Source organism: Oncorhynchus tshawytscha, linkage group LG05 (assembly GCF_018296145.1).
Source record: "Oncorhynchus tshawytscha isolate Ot180627B linkage group LG05, Otsh_v2.0, whole genome shotgun sequence".
In the NCBI taxonomy this organism is placed as follows: Eukaryota; Metazoa; Chordata; class Actinopteri; order Salmoniformes; family Salmonidae; genus Oncorhynchus; species Oncorhynchus tshawytscha.
In genome coordinates, this window is record NC_056433.1 from 39044840 (window position 1) to 39069025 (window position 24186).

General features: G+C 41.0%; 1 protein-coding gene across 1 annotated transcript in view; it reads left to right on the top strand.

Annotated features, from left to right (window-relative positions):
* The first annotated feature begins 6634 nt into the window (after positions 1–6634).
* adgb (androglobin) overlaps positions 6635–24186 on the top strand; it is a 108753-nt gene continuing 91201 nt past the window's right edge. Inside the window, exons 1-6 of the mRNA XM_024400322.2 lie at positions 6635–6851; positions 8575–8734; positions 12068–12160; positions 13765–13836; positions 14031–14213; positions 18204–18343. Of these exons, the coding sequence (XP_024256090.1) occupies positions 6772–6851; positions 8575–8734; positions 12068–12160; positions 13765–13836; positions 14031–14213; positions 18204–18343 (728 nt within the window). The 5' untranslated portion in view covers positions 6635–6771. The remainder of the gene's footprint in view (positions 6852–8574; positions 8735–12067; positions 12161–13764; positions 13837–14030; positions 14214–18203; positions 18344–24186) is intronic.

Sequence of the window (24186 nt, forward strand, 5' to 3'; positions counted from 1 at the left end):
TCAAGCAATGCAGATGTAGAAGCACGGTGGCTAGAAAAAACGCCCTAGAATGGAATGAACCTAGAAAGAAACCTAGTGAGGAACCATGCTCTGAGGGGTGGCCAGTCCTCGTCTAGCTGTGCCGGGTCGAGATTATAACAGGGTAGCACCTCAGGCCAGCTTACACAGAGGGCCTAGAAGTCAAGGACTGGGTCTCCTAGCCCCACCCCTCCCCTATGTCCATTAACCCTGGACCGCCTCAACACCCTTCCAAACCTTAGCCGCAGTCTTCTGTATCTACGATCACACCGGGCTGCTGTTCAGGAAGGGCGTGACCCTGAACCCCATATCCCACCCCAAGCTGTCGTTACACTGGACCCATGCCCCCTGTCCAATGACCCTGTGGAAGGGCTACTGTCCAGGGAGTGGGTCTCGTCACACCCTAGCTCACTGACAATTACGCATGCAACTGTCTTGTTTCATAATGGTGCCATGAGTTCTCTTTTTTTTTTTCATAGTTTTTGCTGAAGGCCTGAACAGAGGTGGGACTAAGGATGTACCATAAATAAATGTGTGTTTTTATCGTGATGATCTGTGGAATATCTTCCAGTGTTCTTCTAGGCAATGCTAGTCACACACGGACAACAACAAAAAATACATTTATCTTGAAAGAAAGAACAAATAGAAGGAAGGTGCCATTGGAACTCAGAGAGAAATCCCTGAGAGACTTGATGTCTCAGTAATAGTACGAAAGAGTACATCTAAGATGTGTATTTTTTTTTTTTTTACATTTGTGTTTGATCATGTACTGTACAATTCCTGGTGAGGTACATCAGGTGGTGGAGGGAACCCTCCCACTACCCAAGCAGTTGAGAATCCTAGGCAAGTGTAAATTATTTTTTTAAACACCGTGCGGGGTCTATTAAGTTTACGTGTGAAAATATACTTTGAAACTACTACAAAAACCAAAAAATAATAAACCATTTTTAATTGATAATAGTTTGTGTTGTCTTGGCTTAATTCTTCATTAGTGACACTATTGAATTGTTTGTATTGAGTGGAATTGAAAGAATGTGTGTGTGTGTGTGTGTGTGTGTGTGTGTTTGTCACATTTTAGATTTTAGTTATTTAGCAGACGTGCTTATCCAGAGCAATTTACAGGAGCAATTAGGGTTAAGTGCCTTGGAGGTGATCCCTGAGGCTCAACATGTGAGGAGAAACTGAAAATGCGATCAGAGAAATGGGAATTCACATTATGAAAGGTTTCACATAATTCCTTGGGCTATTGATGTGTATCAGGCATGACCATGCTGTACCACTTAGGGGAGGCTGTGTGTGACAGTCAGCCCTGTGCAGACTCTGCCACGAGGAAACAGAATCAATAGAGCAGTCAGCCTTGTGCAGACTGCCATGAGAAAACATAATCAATAGAGCAGTCAGCCCAGTGCAGATTCTGCCATGAGGAAACATAATCAATAGAGCAGTCAGCCTTGTGCAGACTACCATGAGGAAACAGAATCAATAGAGCAGTCAGCCCAGTGCAGATTCTGCCATGAGGAAACATAATCAATAGAACAGTCAGCCCTGTGCAGACTGCCCTGAGGAAACAGAATCAATAGAACAGTCAGCCCTGTGCAGACTCTTCCACGAGGAAACGGAATCAATAAAACAGTCAGCCCTGTGCAGACTCTTCCATGAGGAAACAGAATCAATAGAGCAGTCAGCCCTGTGCAGACTCTGCCATGAGGAAACAGAATCAATAGAACAGTCAGCTTTGTACAGACTCTGCCATGAGGAAACAGAATCAATAGAGCAGTCAGCCCTGTGCAGACTCTGCCATGAGGAAACAGAATCAATAGAACAGTCAGCTTTGTGCAGACTCTGACATGAGGAAACAGAATCAATAGAACAGTCAGCCCAGTGCAGACTCTGCCACGAGGAAACAGATTCAATAGAATATGTTTTATGGTATTGCCCATCGGTGGCTCACTTTTGGAGTCAGGTCCAGGAATGGTTGTTACGTCATAATATCAGGGTTCGGATGGACCTGCAAAAACACTGAAAATCTGATCACTGGATCTGAAAAAACATGATAAATTAATAGAAAAATATGATTATTGGAATATCAATATTGGTAGAAATGTTACAAATAGGGAGGTTCAGGACCATTGTAAGACATCATAGTAAAATTGAGGGATATATTGCAAAAGGAAATAGCAAAATGGCAATATACTGGGAAAGTTGGGTTAATGTGTGGTCATCGGAGGGTAGGAGTTATGGGGAATGAATGGTGGATTGGTCTCCCTGGGTGAAAATCCAGTACAGTACTTGAAGAAATTGGGAATATATTATTTAACTGCAGTTAATGTAGATGTGAGTGAAATAGCTGGAAGTAGCAGTAGAAGCATTGTTGTCCATTAGTTTACTCCAATTACGGTGGGGATGGTAGGCGGGAAAAGGTATAGAGAAAAAATAAATAAAGGGGATTAGAAATTATTCAAACAATGAGATTTATAGAACCTACAATCCATCTGCAATATTACATCTGATCTACCCCCACATTAGGCCAAGCAGTCTGATACTAATAAACACACTCCCGTGTCTCTTGATTTTGTGTAATAACAGTACATCTGAAACTCTTACAGTCCCACCGTGACATGTTTTAACTTCTTTTAAACATCGTGCTGGTCTGTTGCATTGCATTTGTCTATTTCCTCTGCGTCCGCTGATACCAAACATTAGTATGTGTGATTAACGGGACTGAGGTAGAGCATTGTTTGTGAGACAAGGGTGTATCCCGAAAAACCTTTCTTCTCACAAAAACGTCTGTAAAGTCCACAAACTATTATGACCTCGCTATGAAAATCTAAGACTCACAAACACGCACGCACATGTTTTACTCTATGACACTCACAAGCTACGCAAGAGTCATTAGATGTTAAGGGGTTCTTCTACATAGAAGATCATAGGAAATCCCAGGACATATTTCATAATACTGTAGCTCACATAGTTGCAACTCCAACAGTTGTCACACACTAGTTTGATATTAATTTCCCACTGAGCAAACAATTCCTGTATTTACAGAATTCTCATCAATGCATAATTATAATTATTATAATAATATATATATTTTTTGTGACTTGTTAATAAAACTCATCAACGCAAATGTTTATGTCAAATTGTTTTGTGTTCTACTTGTCGCCCTGGCTAAATATAGTTCATTCGAAAACTATTCGGACCTTTTGACTTTGTCAACATTTTATTACATTACAGCATTATTCTAAAATGGATTAAATAAAAACTTTTCCCCATCAATCTACACACAATAGCTTTTTTCCAAACAGGCAGCAAAATAATATTGTAATGTAAAAGCAACTGTTTGTCACATATAACATGCACACAGCTCTCGCTCTTATACCCTCCTTTTTCTTGATCTCCTTCTTATTGTTATTATTACAATTATAATTATGATCATCATTATAATAATAAGTCATGTCTTTATCATTAGTAGGCTTAGTATAGTATCCTTGGACAGTGCCTTCGGAAAGAATTCAGACCTGTTGACCTTTTCCACATTTTGTTTACAGCCTATTCTAAAAAATGGATTAAAGAAAAACAAATGTACTTTAAAAATTTGAGCTCAGGTGCATCCTCTTTCCATTGACCATCCTTGAGATGTTTCTACAACTTGACTGGAGTCCACCTGTGGTAAATTCAATTGATTGGGCATGATTTGGAAAGGCACATACAATTGAAGTTGGAAGTTTACATACACCTTAGCCAAAAACATTTCAACTCAGTTTTTCACAATTCCTGACATTTAATCCTAGTAAAGATTCCCTCTCTTAGGTCAGTTAGGATCACCACTTTATTTTAAGAATGTGAAATCTCAGAATAATAGTAGAGAAAATGATTTATTCCAGCTTTAATTTCTTTCATCACATTCCCAGTGGGTCAAATGTTTACATACACTCAATTAGTATTTGGTAGCATTGCCTTTAAATTGTTTAACTTCGGTCAAACGTTTCAGGCAGCCTTCCACAAGCTTCCCACAATAAGTTGGGTGAATTTTGGCCCATTCCTCCTGACAGAGCTGCTGTAACTGAGTCAGGTTTGTAGGCCTCCTTGCTCGCACACGCTTTTTCAGTTCTGCCCACATATTTTCTATAGGATTAAGACAGAACGTGTCTCCTTCCTGAGTGGTAGGCCTTGAAATACATCCACAGGTACACCCCCAATTGACTCAAATTATCTCAATTAGCCTATCAGAATCTTCTAAAGCCATTACATAATTTTCTGGAATTTCCAAGCTGTTTAATAGCACAGTCAACTTAGTGTATGTGAACTTCTGACCCACTGGAATTGTGATACAGTTAATTATAAGTGAAATAATCTGTCTGTAAACAATTGTTGGAAAAATTACTTGTGTCATGCACAAACTAGATGTCCTAACCGACTTGCCAAAACTATAGTTTGTTAACAAGAAAGTTGTGGAGTGGTTGAAAAACTAGTTTTAATGACTCCAACCTAAGTGTATGAAAATTTCCAACTTCAACTTGTACCTTTCCATATAAGGTCCCACAGTTGACAGTGCATGTCAGAATAAAAACCAAGACATGTGGTCGAAGGAATTGTTCATAGAGCTCTGAGACAGGATTGTGTTGAGGCACAGATGATGGCCTCCATCATTCTTAAATGGAAGAAGTTTGGAACCACCAAGACTCTTCCTAGAGCTGGCCATTGGGCCAAACTGAGCAATCGGGGGAGAAGGTGCCTTGGTCATGGAGGTGAACAAGAACCCATTGGTTACTCTGACAGAGCTCTAGAGTTCCTCTGTGGAGATGTGAGAACCTTCCAGAAGGACAACCATCTCTGCAGCACTCCACCAATTAATACTTTATGGTAGGGTGGCCAGATGGAAGACACTCGACAGCCTGCTTGGAATTTGCCAAAAGGCACCTAAAGGACTCTCAGACCATGTGAAACAAGATTCTCTGGTCTGATGAAACCAAGATTGAACAATTTGGCCTGAATGCCAAGCGTCATGTTTGGAGGAAACCTGGCACCATCCCTACGGTGAAGCATGGTGGCGGCAGCATGTGGGCATGTTTTTCAGTGAATGGGACTGGGAGACTAGTCAGGATCAAGGGAATGATAAGCAGAGCAAAGTACAGAGAGATCCTTAATGAAAACATGGTCCAGAGCGCTCAGGACCTCAGACTGGGGGCGAAGGTTCCTCTCCGTATAGGACAATGACCCTAAGCCCACAGCCAACAGAACGCAGGAGTGGCTTTGGGATAAGTCTCTGAATGTCCTTGAGTGGCCCAGCCAAAGCCCAGACATGAACCCGTTCGTACATCTCTGGAGAGACCTGAAAATAGCTGTGCAGCAACGCTCCCCATCCAACCTGACAGAGCTTGAGAGGATCTGCAGAGAAAAATGTGAGAAACGCCCCAAATACAGAAGTCCCGAGCGTGTAGCGTCATACCAAAGAAGACTCGAGGCTGTAATCTTAGCCAAAGGTGCGTCAACAAAGTACTGAGTAAAGGGTCTGCATACTTATGTAAATGTGATATTTGTTTTTAATTTTTAATACATTTGCAAAAATGTCTAAAAACCTGTATTTGCTTTGTCATTATGGGGTATTGTGTGCAGGTTGATGAGGGAAAAAAAACAATGTAATACATTTTAGAATAAGGTTCTAACCTAACAAAATGTGGAAAAAGTCAAGGGGTCTGAATACTTTCAGAATGCACTGTATGTGGGCAGAGTAAGCAGATGAATGAAAGTAGTGCATTTAAGCTTTTTCACTGTGGTATTTCCTGGGACATACTTCCCAGCCTAATGTATACAAATTGACTTGTTATTCACTTAATGAAAATTCAATTTGGCTACATTCCCTGCTGTTGGGATATTTTGAATGCATAGATGTTGTAGGATATATTTGAGTAGCAAATTTACGTTTTATTTATGAAATAGCAACAGTCAAATTAATCTCATTAATCACAATACCCAGATATAGACCTAGCTAGGAAACAGTCCTTCTCGTTTGAACAGTACAATTAATTTAGTCAGCATAAGCCAAACGTAAATGGAGAATAAAATGAGGCCTACACACAAGTGGAATACATAAAACTGATCCAAATCCAGAATTGAAGGAAATTCAAATGATTATTCCAATGTATCCTGAACCTTGTTTATTGTGGTTTTCTCCTCAGTGTATGCATTTTTATTTTATTTAACTAGGCAAGTCAGTTAAGAACAAATTCGTATTTATAATGACGAACTAGGAACAGTGGGTTGACTGCCTTATTCAGTGGCAGAAGGACAGATATGTACCTTGTCAGCTCGACGAGGATCGATCTCGCAACTTTTCCGTAACTGGCCCCAACGCTCTAACCACTCGGCTACCTGCCTGCCGGGTAAGTAAAGTTCCATGGTAAAGAGAAGAGAAGAAATACATTTTTTTTAAATGGTATAATAATGAAGATGTTAATGAGGGCAGATGCAGTTCATTTGACGGGTGCAGTGCAAATATACAGTGGTCTATATACGTCATTGGTGCAGTGAGAGCAGTAGGTTGTATCTTTGATAACCCGACTGGCTTAGGGGCCTGGGAGGCTCCCATGATGTCCTGCGGCTGGGGCTTTGTCGCTTAGCAACATTATCAAACTTTCTCCAGCTGAGCTTCCAGCAAAAACAAACGTGGCCTTCCAAGCCATGTAGCTAGCTAACACTGTCACTTATTTCAGCTAATAGTTAAGGTGAGCCAACGTCCACGACAGAGCCGGAATGTCAAAAGCTCCACCAAAGAAAAAGGAGTTGTCCTCCAGCCGAGTCACTTCATCACAAGGACAGACACCAAATAAAGAGTAAGATTGGTTTGATGGTCAAGCTGGTTTGATGGCCAAGCTTGCTCTAGTATCTATGCCCTACTATTCGTTATTTATCATGTCAAGCAACACTGAAATACTCTGATTTCAAATTATATTTGCTATGTTGTTACATGTTATGTGTTGTTATCACTGTCATAGGTAGGTATTCAAGCTAATTGCAAAGTACACAGCAACGTTAGCTAGCTAATGTGTGAACTTGTTGGTAAGGTATGACAGGTGTCAGTCAATCACTCTACCCCCCCCACATTATTTTTTTGCTGGGGCTTTCTATAGTAGAGTTTAAGCTGTAAGGCCTGAGGGGGTGTGTTATATGGTCATTATACCACGGCTAAGAGCTGTTCTTATGCACTACGCAACACGGAGTGCCTGGCAATAGCCCTTAGCCGTGGTAAATTGGCCATATACCACCAACCCCCGATGTGCCTTATTGCTATTATTAACTGGTTACCAACGTAATTAGAGCAGTAAAAATACTTGATTTGTCATACCCTGGTTATATACGGTCTGATATATCATGGCTGTCAGCCAAACAGCATTCAGGGCTCGACCACCCAGTTTATAATTTAGCAATAAGGCCCGGGGAGGTGTTAGTATATGGCCAATATACCACGGCTAAGGGCTGTTCTTAGGCACTATGCTATATAACGTCTTTTAATGGGCTACTTCAAACCATATTTTCTTCAGATTGAAATACTGTCAAAAATACTGTCAGACTGATTTGTAATAGAATGTCATAGCCCCAATTAAAAATATATATATGTTGGGGTCGTGCAAAGAAATTGATATCAAAATGGGGTCGCAGGCAGACCTCAGGTCACCTCTTAAGGAAATGATCTCGACAGCAGCATTTTCGGCAGTTAAATGCAACAACAAAACAGTATTTATTAAAATGCAATCTATTAATATGTTTTTTTAGCACTATAATTTATTTGCAAGCCTAATGGCTTTATCTTTAGTTTAGGGTTGACTCCGCTCGTTTGCCCTTAGCCAAGTTCAAAGCATACGATTTCATCAACTGGTATTTACCACCTTCCCACTTGGTTTTGAACAAAGTATTATGTCGTCTGACAGGGGCTAGGCAGCCGACTGCGTTACGTGATTTGTCACGTCTGTCTACTATGCTTGAGCCCACGAAATTTGAACCTCAGCCAGAAAAAAAGTAGCTAAGGTCTCCTAATTTTAAACGCCCATTTTCACCATCCTACTCGCTAGCTAGTTATATAAGCCCTGCTTCTTGTTATTGTGGGCGTTTCTGTAGCTAGCGTACACGCGGGCATTAATTATCTATAGCTTCAGGGCTCTTGTTCTGCTTTCGCTTTACAAAAGCGCACAACCACTGTGTTTCACGAACAAGCTGTACACGGGGCAACTTTCCAAGGTTCCAGCTTTGAAATCCTTGGCCCGCGGCTCTCCCAATCCAAGTTACTGACAGTATGAGGAAGGGAGTCAGTACATGATTGGGTCGATAGCATCACCCAACGAAAATGTATCGGTAGTAATAATAATGTATAGCCTAAACAATGCTGTGACTAGATGTCTATGCCCTGCTGCTACAAATCACTTTAGCGACGAGAGGAGTTACTTGAACAGGATTGATACATTTGGACATCAATTTTATATCATCTTGGGTTTATGGATACCACAGCACCTGTTTATTGGTGTCAAACCTGAATCATGCTTGTTTGTGGTTACACCCCAGAGCATCGTCCCTGGTGGCTAGTGCCTCAGAGGGCCCAGGAGAGCTGAGGAGATGCCGCTACCCCATCTGGCCGGAGTGGAGTGAGGCAGAGGTCAACACAGAGAAATGGGATGGGGCCAAGGGCGCTAAGGATGGAAAGATGGGGAAGAGTCCATTTTTGGTGAGTATTGATGGATTGGGCCTAGTGAAATTCCTACAGGATCAAGGCTATCCATCTATGGATTGATTTCATAGATACTGTAGCCTGCAGTGCCTCATGTTTCTTTGGCAGGTTAGCATTTTTTTTGTCATGAATCTTGTTCTGGAGGCAGCTCTGCAGAATGGGTACAAGCTGGTACAGCCTCAAAGTCATAAAATCAGATTTAAAACCTTAACCGTTAACCACGCTGCTTACCCTAATGCCTAACCCTAACCTTAAATTAAGACCAACAAGCTCATTTTTGTTTGAGTTTTTACAATATAGCCAATGTTGACTTTGCAGCTGGCCTATCTAAGAAAAATCGCTCCAGGACAAGACTCACGATAATAAACATCAACCTGAGTTTCTTTGGCTCTTTTTCTTTTTGGGGGTAACTGCATATAAATTGTAGCTTTCATCAATGTACATTTCTGAATTTCCAATACCCCATATTTTTTGGGGTAAATATAATACACATACACAGTACATTCAGAAAGTTTTCAGACCCCTTGACTTTTTCCACATTGTTACATTACAGCCGTATTCTAAAATGTATTAAATAGTTTTTCCCCTCATCAATCTACATACAATACCCCATAATGACATAGCAAAAACAGGTTTTTAGAAATGTTTGCAATATCATGTTCAAATATCACATTTATGCAAGTATTGCTTCACCGTAGGGGTGGTGGCAGGTTTCCTCCAGACGTGACACTTGACATTGAGGCCAAATAGTTCAATCTTGGTTTCATCAGACCAGAGAATGTTGTCTCCCATGGTCTAATAGTCTTTAGGTACTTTTTGGCAAACTCCAAGCGGGCTGTCATGTGCCTTTTACTGAGGAGTGGCTTCCGTCTGGCCACTACCATAAAGGCCAGATTGGTGGAGTGATACAGAGATGGCTGTACTTCTGGAAGGTTCTCCCATATTCCTTCTCCAGATCTGTGCCTCGACACAATCCTGTCTTGGCGCTCTACGGGCAATTCCTTCGACATCAGGGCTTGGTTTTTGCTCTGACATACACTGTTAACTGTGGTACCTTATATAGACAGTTATGTGCCTTTCCATGTCATGTCCAATCAGTAGAATTTACCACAGGTGGACTCCAATCAAGTTGTAGTTTTCTTCAATTTTAGAAAAGGCGTTAACGTTAAAAATTCAAGGGGTCTGAATACTTTCCGAAGGCACTGTATATACAGTACCAGTCAAAAGTTTAGACATACCTACTCATTCAAGGGTTTTTCTTTATTTTTACTACATTGTAGAATAATATTGAAGACATTAAGACTATGAAGTAACACATGGAATCATAGGCTGTGCAAAGCTATCATCAGGGAAAAGGGTGGCTATTTGAAGAATCTCAAATACAGAATATATTTTGATTTGTTTACCACTTTTTTTTCAGTTACTACATGATTCCATGTGTGTTATTTCATAGTTTTGATGTCTTCACTGTTATTCTAAAAATGTAGACAATAGTAAAAATAAAGAAAAACCCTTGAATGAGTAGGTGTTCCTAAACTTTTGACCGGTAGTGTACAGTTGAAGTAGGAAGTTTACATACACTTAGGTTGGAGTCATAAAAACTCCTTTTTCAACCACTCAACAAATTTCTTGTTGACAAGTCGGTTAGGACATCTACTTTGTGCATGAAACAAGTAATTTTTCCAACAATTGTTTACAGACAGATTATTTCACTTCCAGTTTACATACACTAAGTTGACTGTGCTTGGAAAATTCCAGAAAAGGATGTCATGGCTTTAGAAACATCTGATAGGCTAATTGACATAATTTGAGTTAGTTGGAGGTGTACTTGTGGATGTATTTCAAGGCCTACCTTCAAACTCAGTGCCTCTTTGCTTGACATCATGGGAAAATCAAAAGAAATCAGCCAAGACCTCAGGAAAAAAACTGTAGACCTCCACAAGTCTGGTTCATCCTTGGGAGCAATTTCCAAACGTCTGAAGGTACCATGTTCATCTGTGCAAACAATAGTACACAATATGAACATCATGGGACCACACAGCCGTCATACCGCTCAGGAAGGAAACACGTTCTGTCTCCTAGAGATGAATGTACTTTGGTGCGAAAAGTGCAAATCAACCCCAGAACAACAGCAACGGAACTTGTGACGATGCTGGAGGAAACAGGTACAAAAATATTTTATATCCACAGTAAAACGAGTCCTATAGCGACATAACCTGACAGGCCGCTCAGCAAGGAAGAAGCAACTGCTCCAAAACCACCATAAAATGCCAGACTACGGTTTGCAACTGCACATGGGGACAAAGATCGTAGTTTTTGGAGAAATGTCCTCTGGTCTGATGAAACAAAAATAGAACTGTTTGGCCATAATGACCATCGTTATGTTTGGTTGAAAAATGGGGATGCTTGCAAGCCGAAGAACACTATCCCAACCGTGAAGCAGGGGGGTGGCAGCATCATGTTGTGGGGGTGCTTTGCTGCAGGAGAGACTGGTGCACTTCACAAAATAGATGGCATCATGAGGAGTACAAATATGTGGAGATATTGAAGCAACATCTCAAGACATCAGTCAGGAAGTTAAAGCTTGGTCGCAAATGGGTCTTCCAAATGCACAATGACCGCAAGCATACTTCCAAAGTTATGGCTTAAGGACAACAAAGTCAAGGTATTGAAGTGGCCATCACAAATCCCTGACCTCAATCCAGTAGAAGATATGTGGGCAGAACTGAAAAAGCGTGTGTGAGCAAGGAGGCCTACAAACCTGACTCAGTTACACCAACTCTGTCAGGAGGAATGGGCCAAAATTCACCAAACTTATTGTGGGAAGCTTGTGGAAGGTTACCCGTAGCGTTGACCCAAGTTAAACAATTTAAAAGCAATGCTACCAAATACTAATTGAGTGTATGTAAACTTCTGACCCACTGGAAATGTGGTGAAATAAATCAAATCTGAAATAAATCATTCGTTCTACTATTATTCTGACGTTTCACATTCTTAAAATAAAGTGGTTATCCTAACTGACCTAAAACAGGGAATTTTTACTTGGAATAAATGTCAGGAATTGTGAAAAACTGAGTTTAATTGTATTTGGCTAAGGTGTATTTAAACTTCCGACTTCAACTCTACATGACATTCTATTGGTTGCAAGAATTTTGTATAGTAACGTTTTGAATCCGACGTTTAGCGTATCAGTTAATAAACAATGTGCCATGGTATCGGTACATCGCAAATCTCTTCCCAACTATTTCGTAGTCTATAGGCACAATTGTCAGTTTTTTGGTCCTTCAATGAAACTGGTATACTTTTTTATTTATCACTCTTTGTCCACAGCCATTCTTTGAGGATCCAGAGGGAAAGGTCGAGCTGCCTCTGTTGCTGAAAGTGCACTCATGGAAGCGCCCTTCAGAGCACATACTCACCAAGGTAAGGGTACTTCTTCAGGACATGGTCTTGGATGGTGCGTCACACAGTCTGCATCCAACATAGAGGACACAGAGGATGCACAGTACTAGATATACTCAGGGCCAGTGGTGTAAAGTACTTAAGTAAAAATACTTTAAAGTACCTCTTAAGTAGTTTTTTGGGGTATGTGTACTTTACTATTTATATTTTTGACAACTGTTATATTTATTCCACTACATTCCTAAATACAATAATGTACATTTTACTTCATACATTTTCCGTGACACGCAAAAGTACTCGTTACATTTTGAGTGCTTCACACAGTTATCAAGAGAAATCCCTGGTCATCTGTACTGCCTCTGATCTGGCCGACTCACTGAACACAAATTCTTTGTTTGTAAATGATTGTCAAATGATTGCAGTGTGTCCTTGGCAATACATACATTTAGAAAAAATAATTGACGTCTGGTTGGCTTGATATAAGCTATAAGAAGTTATTTATACTTTTGATACTTAAGTATATTTTAGCAGTTACATTTACTATTGATACTTAAGTATATTTAAAACCAAATACTTAGACTTTTACTCAACTAGCATTTTATTGGGTGTCTTTTACTTGAGTAATTTTCTATCAAGGTATCTTTACTTTTACTTAAGTATGACAGTTGGGTACTTTTTTCCACCACTGCTCAGGGCATTCAGTATATCCTTTTCATCATACAGACTTCCGCCTTAAAGTCGACACTGCAAAGAGACTGCACAAGAACAGAATGTTCCACTATACTAAGCTACATGTACAGTGTATGACAAATTTCAGCCGAGTGCCATATATAGCCAGACCACTCAGGGCCATCTTATCAGGTAGTGTGCCGAAATGTATGGCTGTTAACAAAAAGTAACTCTGTTTGTCTGTGCAACACTGAGTAATTAAGCTTGCTGTGTCTTCCGCTCAACAATGTGAAGAACGTTTCATTCATTCTGTATAAAAGGAAACGCACAGGAATACCCAATTAAGCACAGCTGTTCTGTTTCTTCCTTCCACTCTCCACCATCCTATTCTAGAACCCCCTAATTGACGGAAAAAGTTGAGGTGTGGGTTGTTATGTACGGTTTCCATGACAATGGAAGGGCTCTCCATGGATGGAGGGAGAGAGTGGGAGAGAAGAAAAAAATACAATCTCCCTTGAAGGCTCTCTCTTCACGATCGGTGGTCTTTTAATTCGTATTTGATTAGTGGTCTGTTGGAGTCTCTTATCTTAACTCCCTAATCCAATATTCATTGCAAACATGTCCTCTTGGGGAATCCTGGATAAACTATGGTGGAGTCTTTTTGCAAAGCATATTTGAAAAGTAAAATGATTGAGTTTCATGAATATTTAAATTTAACGTGGGTAACCTGTTTTTCAGAGGGTAATCTAGTAAACTTCCCAACGCCGCTTTACAAAATGTGTCTGTGTAATGTTTAATTTTGCAGTTCAGTAACTTTCAGAACATTGTTGACTGCACAGAGCCCAGGCGTCCATCACTTTAGAAGTGGGAAAAGTGGATGTTTGATGCATCATAGAAATGCACTGTTTCCATTGTTTTGTTCCCATGTTAAAAACATCTCATGCATTTTATACTAGCCTCCGGTAATAGTGGAGAACGAATCATCATTTGACCTGACCGCAGCCAATGAACATCTGCTCTGCAGTGAGGTAAGCGCTCTCCCACACACTTTACTTTACTTACCTTTTCATAAAGGCTTATCATACTGTTGTCATCTAACAGTGATTTCTGATGGACAGTAATGGAGGGACCCTAGATTATGTGATTAATTTGGTTAATTTAAAGTCACTTAGTCATTGATCAATTGATTGTTTTGTTTTTTCCATCATGTCCCTCTTCCCAGCTCTTCAGGTGGATAGTGAGTGAAATCTACATAGTGTGGAAGATATATAATGGGACGTCAGTAGAGCAGGGGTCTGACGTCTGGAAGCCTTGGGAACACATCTACTCCCTGTGTAAGGTGGTCAAGGGCCACATGCCTCTCTATAACGTCTATGGGAAGTATGTGGTCAAACTCTACTGGATGGTGAGTGATAGGGGTATTCAAAACAGATTATAGGCATAGTTTCTTCAACCCAGTTTACCCCTGCAGTACCCCTGGACTCAGTCTTCATTGAGGGCACTTTTTAGTCCAGGAATATAGGCTTAATCTGGGTCCGTTAATCTGGGACTGTGAAACTGCTCCTGTGAACCTGCTCCGTCCTATAGGGTATCGTGCTATTAGCATGGAATGTTTTCCACTTTGTGAGATACAGTAAATTCGACTGTATTTGTAGCTTCCAAATGTTTTCATTCACCTTCATGTTCTTACCATGTTATATCATGTCTGAACGTCTCTCATACCCTGAGGTCGCTAAGACACAAACATATTGTCAGCTCATTTCCGCCGGTGCACCTAGGAGATAAAGACAATCCATAATTCATTTCAGAGGGCTGCACAGAGAATGGAGGATGCAGAAGCAGCCCAGCCACATCCACTCAGGCACAAATCAATCAGTCTCGCTGCTGTGTTAATATGAGGAGGCTTTGCAAATCGTCCGATGAATTGATAAGGTTTAACAGGAGTCATCTGCCTCAGGATATCACTGCGGGACACCTTTATGACAGCAAGGCGGTGGCACTCAGTCATGCTATGGGTCTTCCTGTATGGTGGGGTAATTCCATAGCAATGTCAGTCGTCGGTATGAGGTATGATGATACATAGATTGCAGTGGAGGCTGGTGGGAGGAGCTATAGGAGGATGGGCTCATTGTAGTGGCTGGAATGGAATAACGGAACAGAGTCAAAGATGTGGTTTCCATATGTTTGATGTGTTGTATACCGTTGAATTGATTCCATTCCAGCCATTACAATTAGACCATCCTCCTATAGCTCATCCCACTAGCCTCCACTGATACAGTGCCCGTAGAAAGTATTCAAACTCCTTGACTTTTTCCACATTTTGTTGTGTTACAGCTTGAATTTTAAAGGGATTAAATTGTGAATTATTTGGTCATTCGCCTACACACAATACCCTATAATGTCAAAGTATATATATATATATATTTACAAATTAATTAAAAATGAAAAGCTGAAATGTCTTGAGTCAATAATAAATCCTTTTTTATGGCAAGCATAAATAAGTTCAGGACTAACAATGTTCACAACAGGTCCCATAATAAGTTGCATGGACTCACTCTGTGTGCAATAATGACTACCTCATCTCATCTGTACCCCACATATACAGTGCAATGATCTGTAAGGTCCCTCAGACGAGCAGTGAATTTCAAACACAGATTCAACCACGAAGACCAGGGAGGTTTTCCAATGCCTTGCAAATTTGGGCACCTATTTGTAGATGGGTTAAAAAAAAAAGAAGCAGACATCGAATATCCCTTTGAGCGTGGGGAAGTTATTAATTACACTTTGGATGGTATATCAATTACACCCAGTCACTACAAAATGCAGGCGTCCTCCCTAACTCAGTTACCGGAGAGGAACGAAACCGGTTAGGGATTTCACATTGAGGCCAATGGTGACATTAAAACAGTTTGAGTTTAATGGCTGTTATAGGAGAGAACTGAGGATGGATCAACAACATTTTGTACCTAGTCCACAATACTAACCTAAATGACAGTGAAAAGAAGGAAGCCTGTACAGAATAAAAGGCACTAAAGCAGGGGTGGACAACTCTAGTCCTCGAGGGCCTGATTGGCGTCACACTTTTTCTCCATCCCTAGCAAACACAGCTGATTAATCAAATTGCATTCTAAACTGAAGATCATGATTAGGTGATTATTGGAGTCAGGTGTGTTAGCTGGGGCTGGGGGAAAACTATTTCACCAATCAGGCCCTCGAGGACTGGAATTGCCCACCCCTGCACTAAAGTAATATTACAAAAAATGTGGCAAAGCAATTCACTTTTGTCCTGACTACAAAGTGTTATGTTTTGGGGCAAATCAAACATTACTGAGTACCACTTTCCATATTTTTCAAGCACAGTGCAGTGGTGGTTGCATCATGTTATGGGTATGCTCGTAGTCATTGAGGGCTGGGGAGTTTTTCAGTATAAAAAAGAAACAGATCGGAGCTACTGTAAGCACAGGCAAAACCCTCGAGAAAAATTGGGTTCAGTGTGCTTTCCACCAGACACCTGGGAAATTAATTCACCTTTTAGCAGGGCAATAACCTAAAACACAAGGCCAAATCTAAACTGGAGTTGCTTACCAAGAAGACGGTGAATGTTCCTGAGTGGTCAAGTTACAGTTTTGACTTAAAACTTCTTGAAAAACTATTGCAATACCTGAAAATGGGTGTCTAGCAATGATCAATAACCAATTTGACAGAGCTTGAAGAATTTAGAAAATAATAATCGGCAAATGTTGTACAATCCAGGTGTGCAAAGCTCTTGACACTTACTCAGAAATGTGCCTCTACAAAGTAATAACTCAGGGATGTGTGAACTTATGTAAATTAGATATTTCTGTACTTCATTTTCAATACATTTGCAAAATGTTCTAAAAATATGTTTTCACTGTCTCGTTATGGGGCATTGTGTGTAGAATATATCCATTTTGAATTCACAACAAAATGTGGAATAAGTCAAGGGATATGAATACTTTCTGAAGGCACTGTAAGTCTACCACACTTTGTTTTCTCTGTGTTAGCTCTGTGATGATGCTCACAGTTATGAGACTGTATTTTCAAATAGTCTTCAGGAGTATTTCCTCAACTTGTATTCTGTTTGTCTACAGTTCTCGGCTGGTGAAGATAGGCATATTCCATTTTTTAAAATCAAATCGTTGGATTTTCGATGTTCGGAAAGAGATGTTTTGGAACATAAGCGTATTAATCACAACAATAACAAAGAGATTGTGAGGTATAGAAGCATAGGAGGACGAGAGAATGTAACAGTTAAACTCACTGGGCAGGCTGACAAGATTGGAGGCAGCAGCTCCCGTGCCAAAACTAGCATGCTAACAGATGGATAAGGAGACATAATACGCCATACCCTCTCTTTTGTTCTCTATTCCCGTCTCTTTCTCGCTCTCTCTTTCTCTTGTCCCCTCTCACTCTCGCTCTTTTCCCCTCTCTCTCCTTGTTTATCTCTGTCTTTTTCCCCCCTTTCTCCCGCCCTTTCTTTCACATACTCCTCTGCCCTCTCTCCCTCTCTCTTAATGAAGTTAGCTCCTTCACACCCTGTCCAGTCTCATCTGCAGAAAGGTTGAGCAGCTCCTGAGGGCGATGATTAGGATGGGGGGGGGACAGTGAGACAGAGAGAGAGAGCGACACAGCTGTGATCAGTCAGTCAGATTACACTGTGCGTCTAAAGACTGAAGCTGCCTGTCACTGTATAACACTGTGACTCCCACAGAGAGCCAGTGGACATAGAGAACACTGAGGGGCTGCCTGTCTGCCACTGGGTTGAAGAGAGCATATGGATTCCTAGAAGGCGAGAGGCAGGGTAAATGGAATGGTGGGAGTAGGAATGTCCATCTTCAATCGCTAAATAGGTTAGCTATATGAATGAAAAATTACATGGGGTTCCTAGGAAGATTTTCACTTGGCATTTGTGCTGAGTGAGTCAAAGCTCACCGCCTTTTCATCTCTTCCCGTCTGTATTTAATAACTGTGGTAATGCTCTCTGGTGTGTGTGAATCATACTCAAGGGTGCTACTATCAAATACAGTACCTACATGACAAATGGACAATAGATGCCTACACAGCGCTAGTACAGACCAGTCGTTCTTGTTTTAAACAGCAAATCGATTGAAGTCAACACTCACATATTCTGCCGTTGTCTCAACATTGACTGCCTGGTCAGTGGAAATTAGATTATATCCAGCCTATTAATCAAATCTAAAGAATAAAGAACGATACACGGAAAGTATTGTTACTGTAATGGGCTGGTAAATGAAACTCACTGTACTCTGTCAATTTCCAATTTCTGTCACTCTCTCTTCCTTGCCTTCTTTCTCCCTTCCTCCTCGCTCTATTGTTCCCTCATCCGTTCGCTTTTTTTTCCCCCTTCTGTCAGGGTTGCTGGAGGAAGATCATGGTGGACGATGCATTGCCATTTGATGAGGACAACAACCTGCTGCTTCCTGCCACCACCAACCAATCAGAGCTGTGGCCCATGCTGCTGGCCAAGGCCATCATTAAACTGGCCAACACAGAGTGAGTTCAACCATAGTTAAATCCTACTGAAACCTCTCAACCACCCTAGAGGGGACACAAATCAACAATCAACTTCAATACTGGGGGGTGGCACAAACCAATGACTGTATATATGAATTGACAAAGCCATCGATCAAGTGATACCACCCATATGAGAAAATACTATAGTATACTCTGGTATAAATACTATAGTATTCACTTGTGTTTTTGCAGACTTTACTGTTATATTGGCTGTAGTTTTGGCAGACAAAATTCTGCAGAAACACTACAGTGAATACTGTAGCATTTACTTTAGTAAACTGTAGAATATTGTAGTATTTACAGTTAAAGTTGCACTATGCAGAAATTGCTCCACCATTTCAGTATATGTGATGAGAATCATTGTACCATCTAAACCGCTGTGAAATATATTTTCCATAACCAAAAATATTGTTGCAGAGGCTTGAAGCTGGTGTACAAAACCGAAAGTAAAAGACACAAAAACAAAACTTAAGAATGGGAAGCATATAAATAGTGGACATAGAACAGATCTACTGCTTCTTAGACTTGCTTTCAAGAATAACGATACATCTATACTTCTATGTGAATTGGGTCTCACAAAAAGTCAAATATTGCCACTAGCTATAATATGAATACTGTTGTAAAACAAACTGTAGTCCATATTATTGTAACTAATGTAGTGTTTTTGCGAATTGGAGTATTTATTGTAGTGTTTTTGTGGACTGTAATATACTGCAGTATTTACTGTTGTGTTTTTTTTCAGATATTTCTGATATCACTGTAGTATTTACTATAGTGTATTTATTGTATTATCTTTGACATAGAAGTAGAAGCTTTCTTGTTGTGGAAACCACCTACTGGAGAAATGGGCAAATGAAATACTGTTGTATTTACCATAGTTAAAAAAGTGTTGTTTTTTTGCAGAAATTACTGTAGTGTTTACTACAGTGTTTTTTTGTGGATTATACTGTACTATTACTATTCTACAGTATACTACAAAATGCTATAGTAAGTACTACATGTGATCGAAGGATACTAGAGTGTAGTATAGTATTCTACAGTATACTACAGTTTACTACAGGATTCTATAGTAAGTACTGTAGTTTTCTATAGTAAACTGTAGTATTTCTTTCATTCCTATGTGAAGACTCAATACCGCATTGAAGTCGGTTAAGACGGCGTCTCATGGAGACATAACATGCGCAGTTTGAGCTACTCCAGGAAGCGACGTTGCAGGCTCTGTGTTGCCCTCTCTCATTGAGTATCTCAAGTTGAAGGCCAAACTGGGTACCGCAGGCTGCCATCAGCAACTAAATTATCCTTAACTTCTTCTGTGTGCAATTTTTAAATATTTTTTATCAATCAGTTCAAGGACATACATCTGGTGTATTAGAAGCAATTATTGGCACCATGATTGTCCCCCCCCAAAAAAATATGTACGCAAAGATTGACCACAAAGATTACAATTTTTCCATCTTGAAACAATGTCTGCAGTACCAAAGTCGGCATTGAACTTCCGTAGCTTCAATGAGAGGTGGTAGCCGTTCTCCCCTGGCACACACCCTATTATCAGTCCATAGTACTAACACGGTGCTTAGAAAGCACAACTCACATTCATTTTTTCCCCATTTTTTTCATTTTTTTTCTTCTTTTAATTATTGGATAGGACAAAAGTAGAGTGGGAAGATGGAGAGTGTGCTGAATTTCCAGTAGTCCGGAATCGAACCCATGCTGCAGCTGCTGCTAAATCGTTGCAGACAAAATAGTCATAAGAAATAACATTTGGGGGCCTCCCGGGTGGCGCAGCGGGCAAGGGCGCTGTACTGCAGCGCCAGCTGTGCCACCAGAGACTCTGGGTTTGTGCCCAGGCTCTGTCGTAACCGGCCGCGACCGGGAGGTCCGTGGGCCGACGCACAGTTGGCCTAGCGTCGTCCGGGTTAGGGAGGGTTTGGCCGGAAGGGATATACTTGTCATCGCGCACCAGCGACTCGCGTGGCGGGCCGGGCGCAGTGCTCACTAACCAAGGTTGCCAGGTGCACGTGTTTCCTCTGACACATTGGTGCGGCTGGTTTCCGGGTTGGATTCGTGCTGTGGGTTGGATGCAAGCAGTGCGGCTTGGTTGGGTTGTGTATCGGAGGACACATGACTTTCAACCTTCGTCTCTCCCGAGCCCGTACGGGAGTTGTAGCGATGAGACGAGATAGTAGCTACTAAACAATTGGATACCACGAAATTGGGGAGAAATAGGGGTAAAATTCCCCCCCCCCCAATTTTGTTTTTTAAATTCAAATTATTTTGATTTATTTCTATATATATTTATGCGATTGGCAATTAAGCACTTTTTCTAGTTACAGAGTCAAATGAACTCATGGATACCATTTTTATGTGTCTATGTGCAGTTTAAAGAAAGTTTCTAACAATTACGAACTAGCATTAGCACAATGATTAAAGTCTCACATTCCCATTGACTTCCAGTCATTGTTCTAATGCTAGTTAGCAGTGTCTCGCAAAACTACCTTCAACTTCCTTCAAACTGCACACAGAGACATAAATAATGGTACCCATTAGTTAATCTGACTGGGTAAGTAGAAAAATGGCTTAATTACCAAAATCTTGCACTAAACCATTTAAGATCAATGACAAGTTTTAACATGCAGTACCAGTGAAAAGTTTGGACACACCTACTCATTCAAGGGTTATTCTTCATTTTTACTATTTTGTACATTGTAGAATAATAGTGAAGACATCAAAACTATGAAATAACACATGGAATCATGTAAATTCAGCAAAAAAAGAAACGTTCTCTCACTGTCAACTGTGTTTACTTTCAGCAAACTAGACGTGTAAATATTTGTATGAACATAACAATATTCAACAACTGAGACATAAACTGAACAAGTTCCACAGACATGTGACTAACAGAACTGGAATAATGTGTCCCTGAACAAAGCGGGGGTTAAAATCAAAAGTAACAGTCAGTATCTGGAGTGGCCACCAGCTGCATTAAATGCTGCAGTGCATCTCTTCCTCATGGACTGCACCAGATTTGACAGTTCTTGCTGTGAGATGTTACCCCACTCGTCCACCATGGCACCTGCAAGTTCCTGGACATTTCTGGTGGGAATGGCCCTACCCCTCACCCTCCGATCCAACAGGTCGGAGGGTGACCTGCTCAATGGGATTGAGATCCGGACTCTTCGCTGGCCATGGCAGAACACTGACATTCCTTTCTTGCAGGAAATCACGTACAGAACGAGCAGTATGGCTGTTGGCATTGTCATGCTGGAGGGTCATGTCAGGATGGGCCTGCAGGACGGGTACCTTATGAGGAAGGAGGATGTCTTCCCTGTAACGCACAGCGTTGAGATTGCCTGCAATGACGACAACCTCAGTCCGATGATGCTGTGACACACCGCCCCAGACCATGACGGACCCTCCACCTCCAAAGCGTTCCACCAGAGTACAGGCCTCGGTGGAACGCTGATTCCTTCGATAATAAACGTGAATCCGACCATCACCCCTGGTGAGACAAAACCGCGACTCGTCAGTGAAGAGCACTTTTTGCCAGTCCTGTCTGGTCCAGCGACGGTGGGTTTGTGCCCATAGGCGACATTGTTGCCGGTGATGTCTGGTGAGGACCTGCCTTACAACAAGTCTACAAGCCCTCAGTCCAGCCTTTCTCAGCCTATTGCGGACAGTCTGAGCACTGATTGAGGGATTGTGCATTCCTGGTGTAACTCGGCAGTTGTTGTTGCCATCCTGTACCTGTCAACCAGCTGTGATGTTCGGATGTACCGATCCTGTGCAGGTGTTACATGTGGTCTGCCACTGCGAGGACAACCAACTGTCCGTCCTGTAGCGCTGTCTTAGGCGTCTCACAGTATGGACATTGCAATTTATTACCCTGGCAACATCTGCATGCCTCCTTGCAGAATACCTAAGGCACATTCATGCAGATGAGCAGGGACCCTGGGCATCTTTCTTTTGGTGTTTTTCAGTCAGTAGAAAGGCCTCTTTAGTGTCCTACGTTTTCATAACTGTGACCTTAATTGCCTACCGTCTGTAAGCTGTTAGTGTCTTAACGACCGTTCCACAGGTGCATGTTCATTATTTGTTTATGATTCATTGAAGAAGCATGGGAAATGGTGTTAAACCCTTTACAATGAAGATTTGTGAAGTTATTTGGATTTTTACAAATTATCTTTGGAAGACAGGGTCCTGAAAAGGGGACGTTTCTTTTTTTGCTGAGTTTAGTAACCAAAAAAGTGTTAACCAAATCAAAATATATTTAAATGTTTTTTTTTTAAACTAGACAAGTCCGTTAAGAACAAATTCTTATTTTCGATGATGGCCTAGGAACAGTGGGTTAACTGCGTTGTTCAGGGGGAGAACGACAGATTTTACCTTGTCAGCTCAGGGATTCGATCTTGCAACCTTTCGGTTACAAGTCCAACGCTCTCACCACTAGGCTACCACCCTTTGCCTTGATGACAGCTTTGCTCACTCTTGGCAGTCTCTCAACCAGCTTAAGGAGGTAGTCACTACAAATGCATTTCAGGTGTGCCTTGTTAAAAGTTCATTTGCAGAATTTCTTTCCTCTATGTGTTAGAAGATTGCCCTAATTGGTAAAATACCAAGTCCATATTATGGCAAGAACAGCTTAAATAAGCAAAGAGAAATGACAGTCCATCATTACTTTAAGACATGAAGGTCAGTCAATGCGGAACATTTCAAGAAGTTTGAACATTTCTTCAAGTGCAGTTGCAAAAACCATCAAGCGCTATGATGAAACTGAGGACCGCCACAGGAATGGAAGACCCAAAGTTACCTCTGCTGCAGAGGATAAGTTTATTAGAGTTACCAGAGTTCAAGTAACAGACACATCTCAATGTCAACTGTTCAGAGACTGCGTGAATCAGGCCTTCATGGTCGAATTGCTGCAAAGAAACCACTACTAAAGGATAACAATAATAAGAAGAGACTTGCTTGAGCAAAGAAACACGAGCAATATACATTAGACTGGTGGAAATCTGTCCTTTGGTCTGATGAGTCCAACTGCCTAGGATGATCTCTGCATGTGTGAAGCTTTGAGGAGAAGGTGTGATGGTGTTAGGGTGCTTTACATTCCTCAGGAAGCTGATTGAGAGAATGCCAAGAGTGTGCAAAGCTGTCATCAAGGCAAAGGGTGGCCATTTGAAGAATCTCAAATATAAAATATATTTTGATTTGTTTAACACTTTTTTTGGTTACTACATGATACCATATGTGTTATTTCATAGTTTTGATGTCTTCACTATTATTATACATAATACAAATAAATAAAAACCCTTGAATGAGTAGGTGTGTTCAAACTTTTGACTGGTACTGTTTATTTGTGGAAAAACCGAATGAGCAGTGGCGAAAAATGAGAGCCACGAGCACACAACCAACACTTGCCCCTCACCTCCCTACAAGGCAGGTGGTCTCATCTTTTGCAGTATTTTTCTGATGGTGTCAACATAATGACATTTTCATGCATTTTGGAGTAGATTGTCCTATTAAAAAGTCACCGGAAGTGACCTTCATACAGTCGTTCTAACCCCAACAAATATTACCTTTGCCACCGCTTCTGAAGAAACATGCTTGGGGAAACACTGGCACCAGGGGAGGTGGCTTAGACACCTTAGGCCATTCATTTCAGCCCCAGTACACCTCCCCATATGTTTACAGAGGACTTTATTACTGTACATGATGGGGAAGGTAAGTAAACAAAGCACTACAGCAGCACACACAAACACACACACACACTGCTGGGCTATTTTGTTGGCAATGTAGAAACAGACACAGTGGGTCAATTCCCCGGT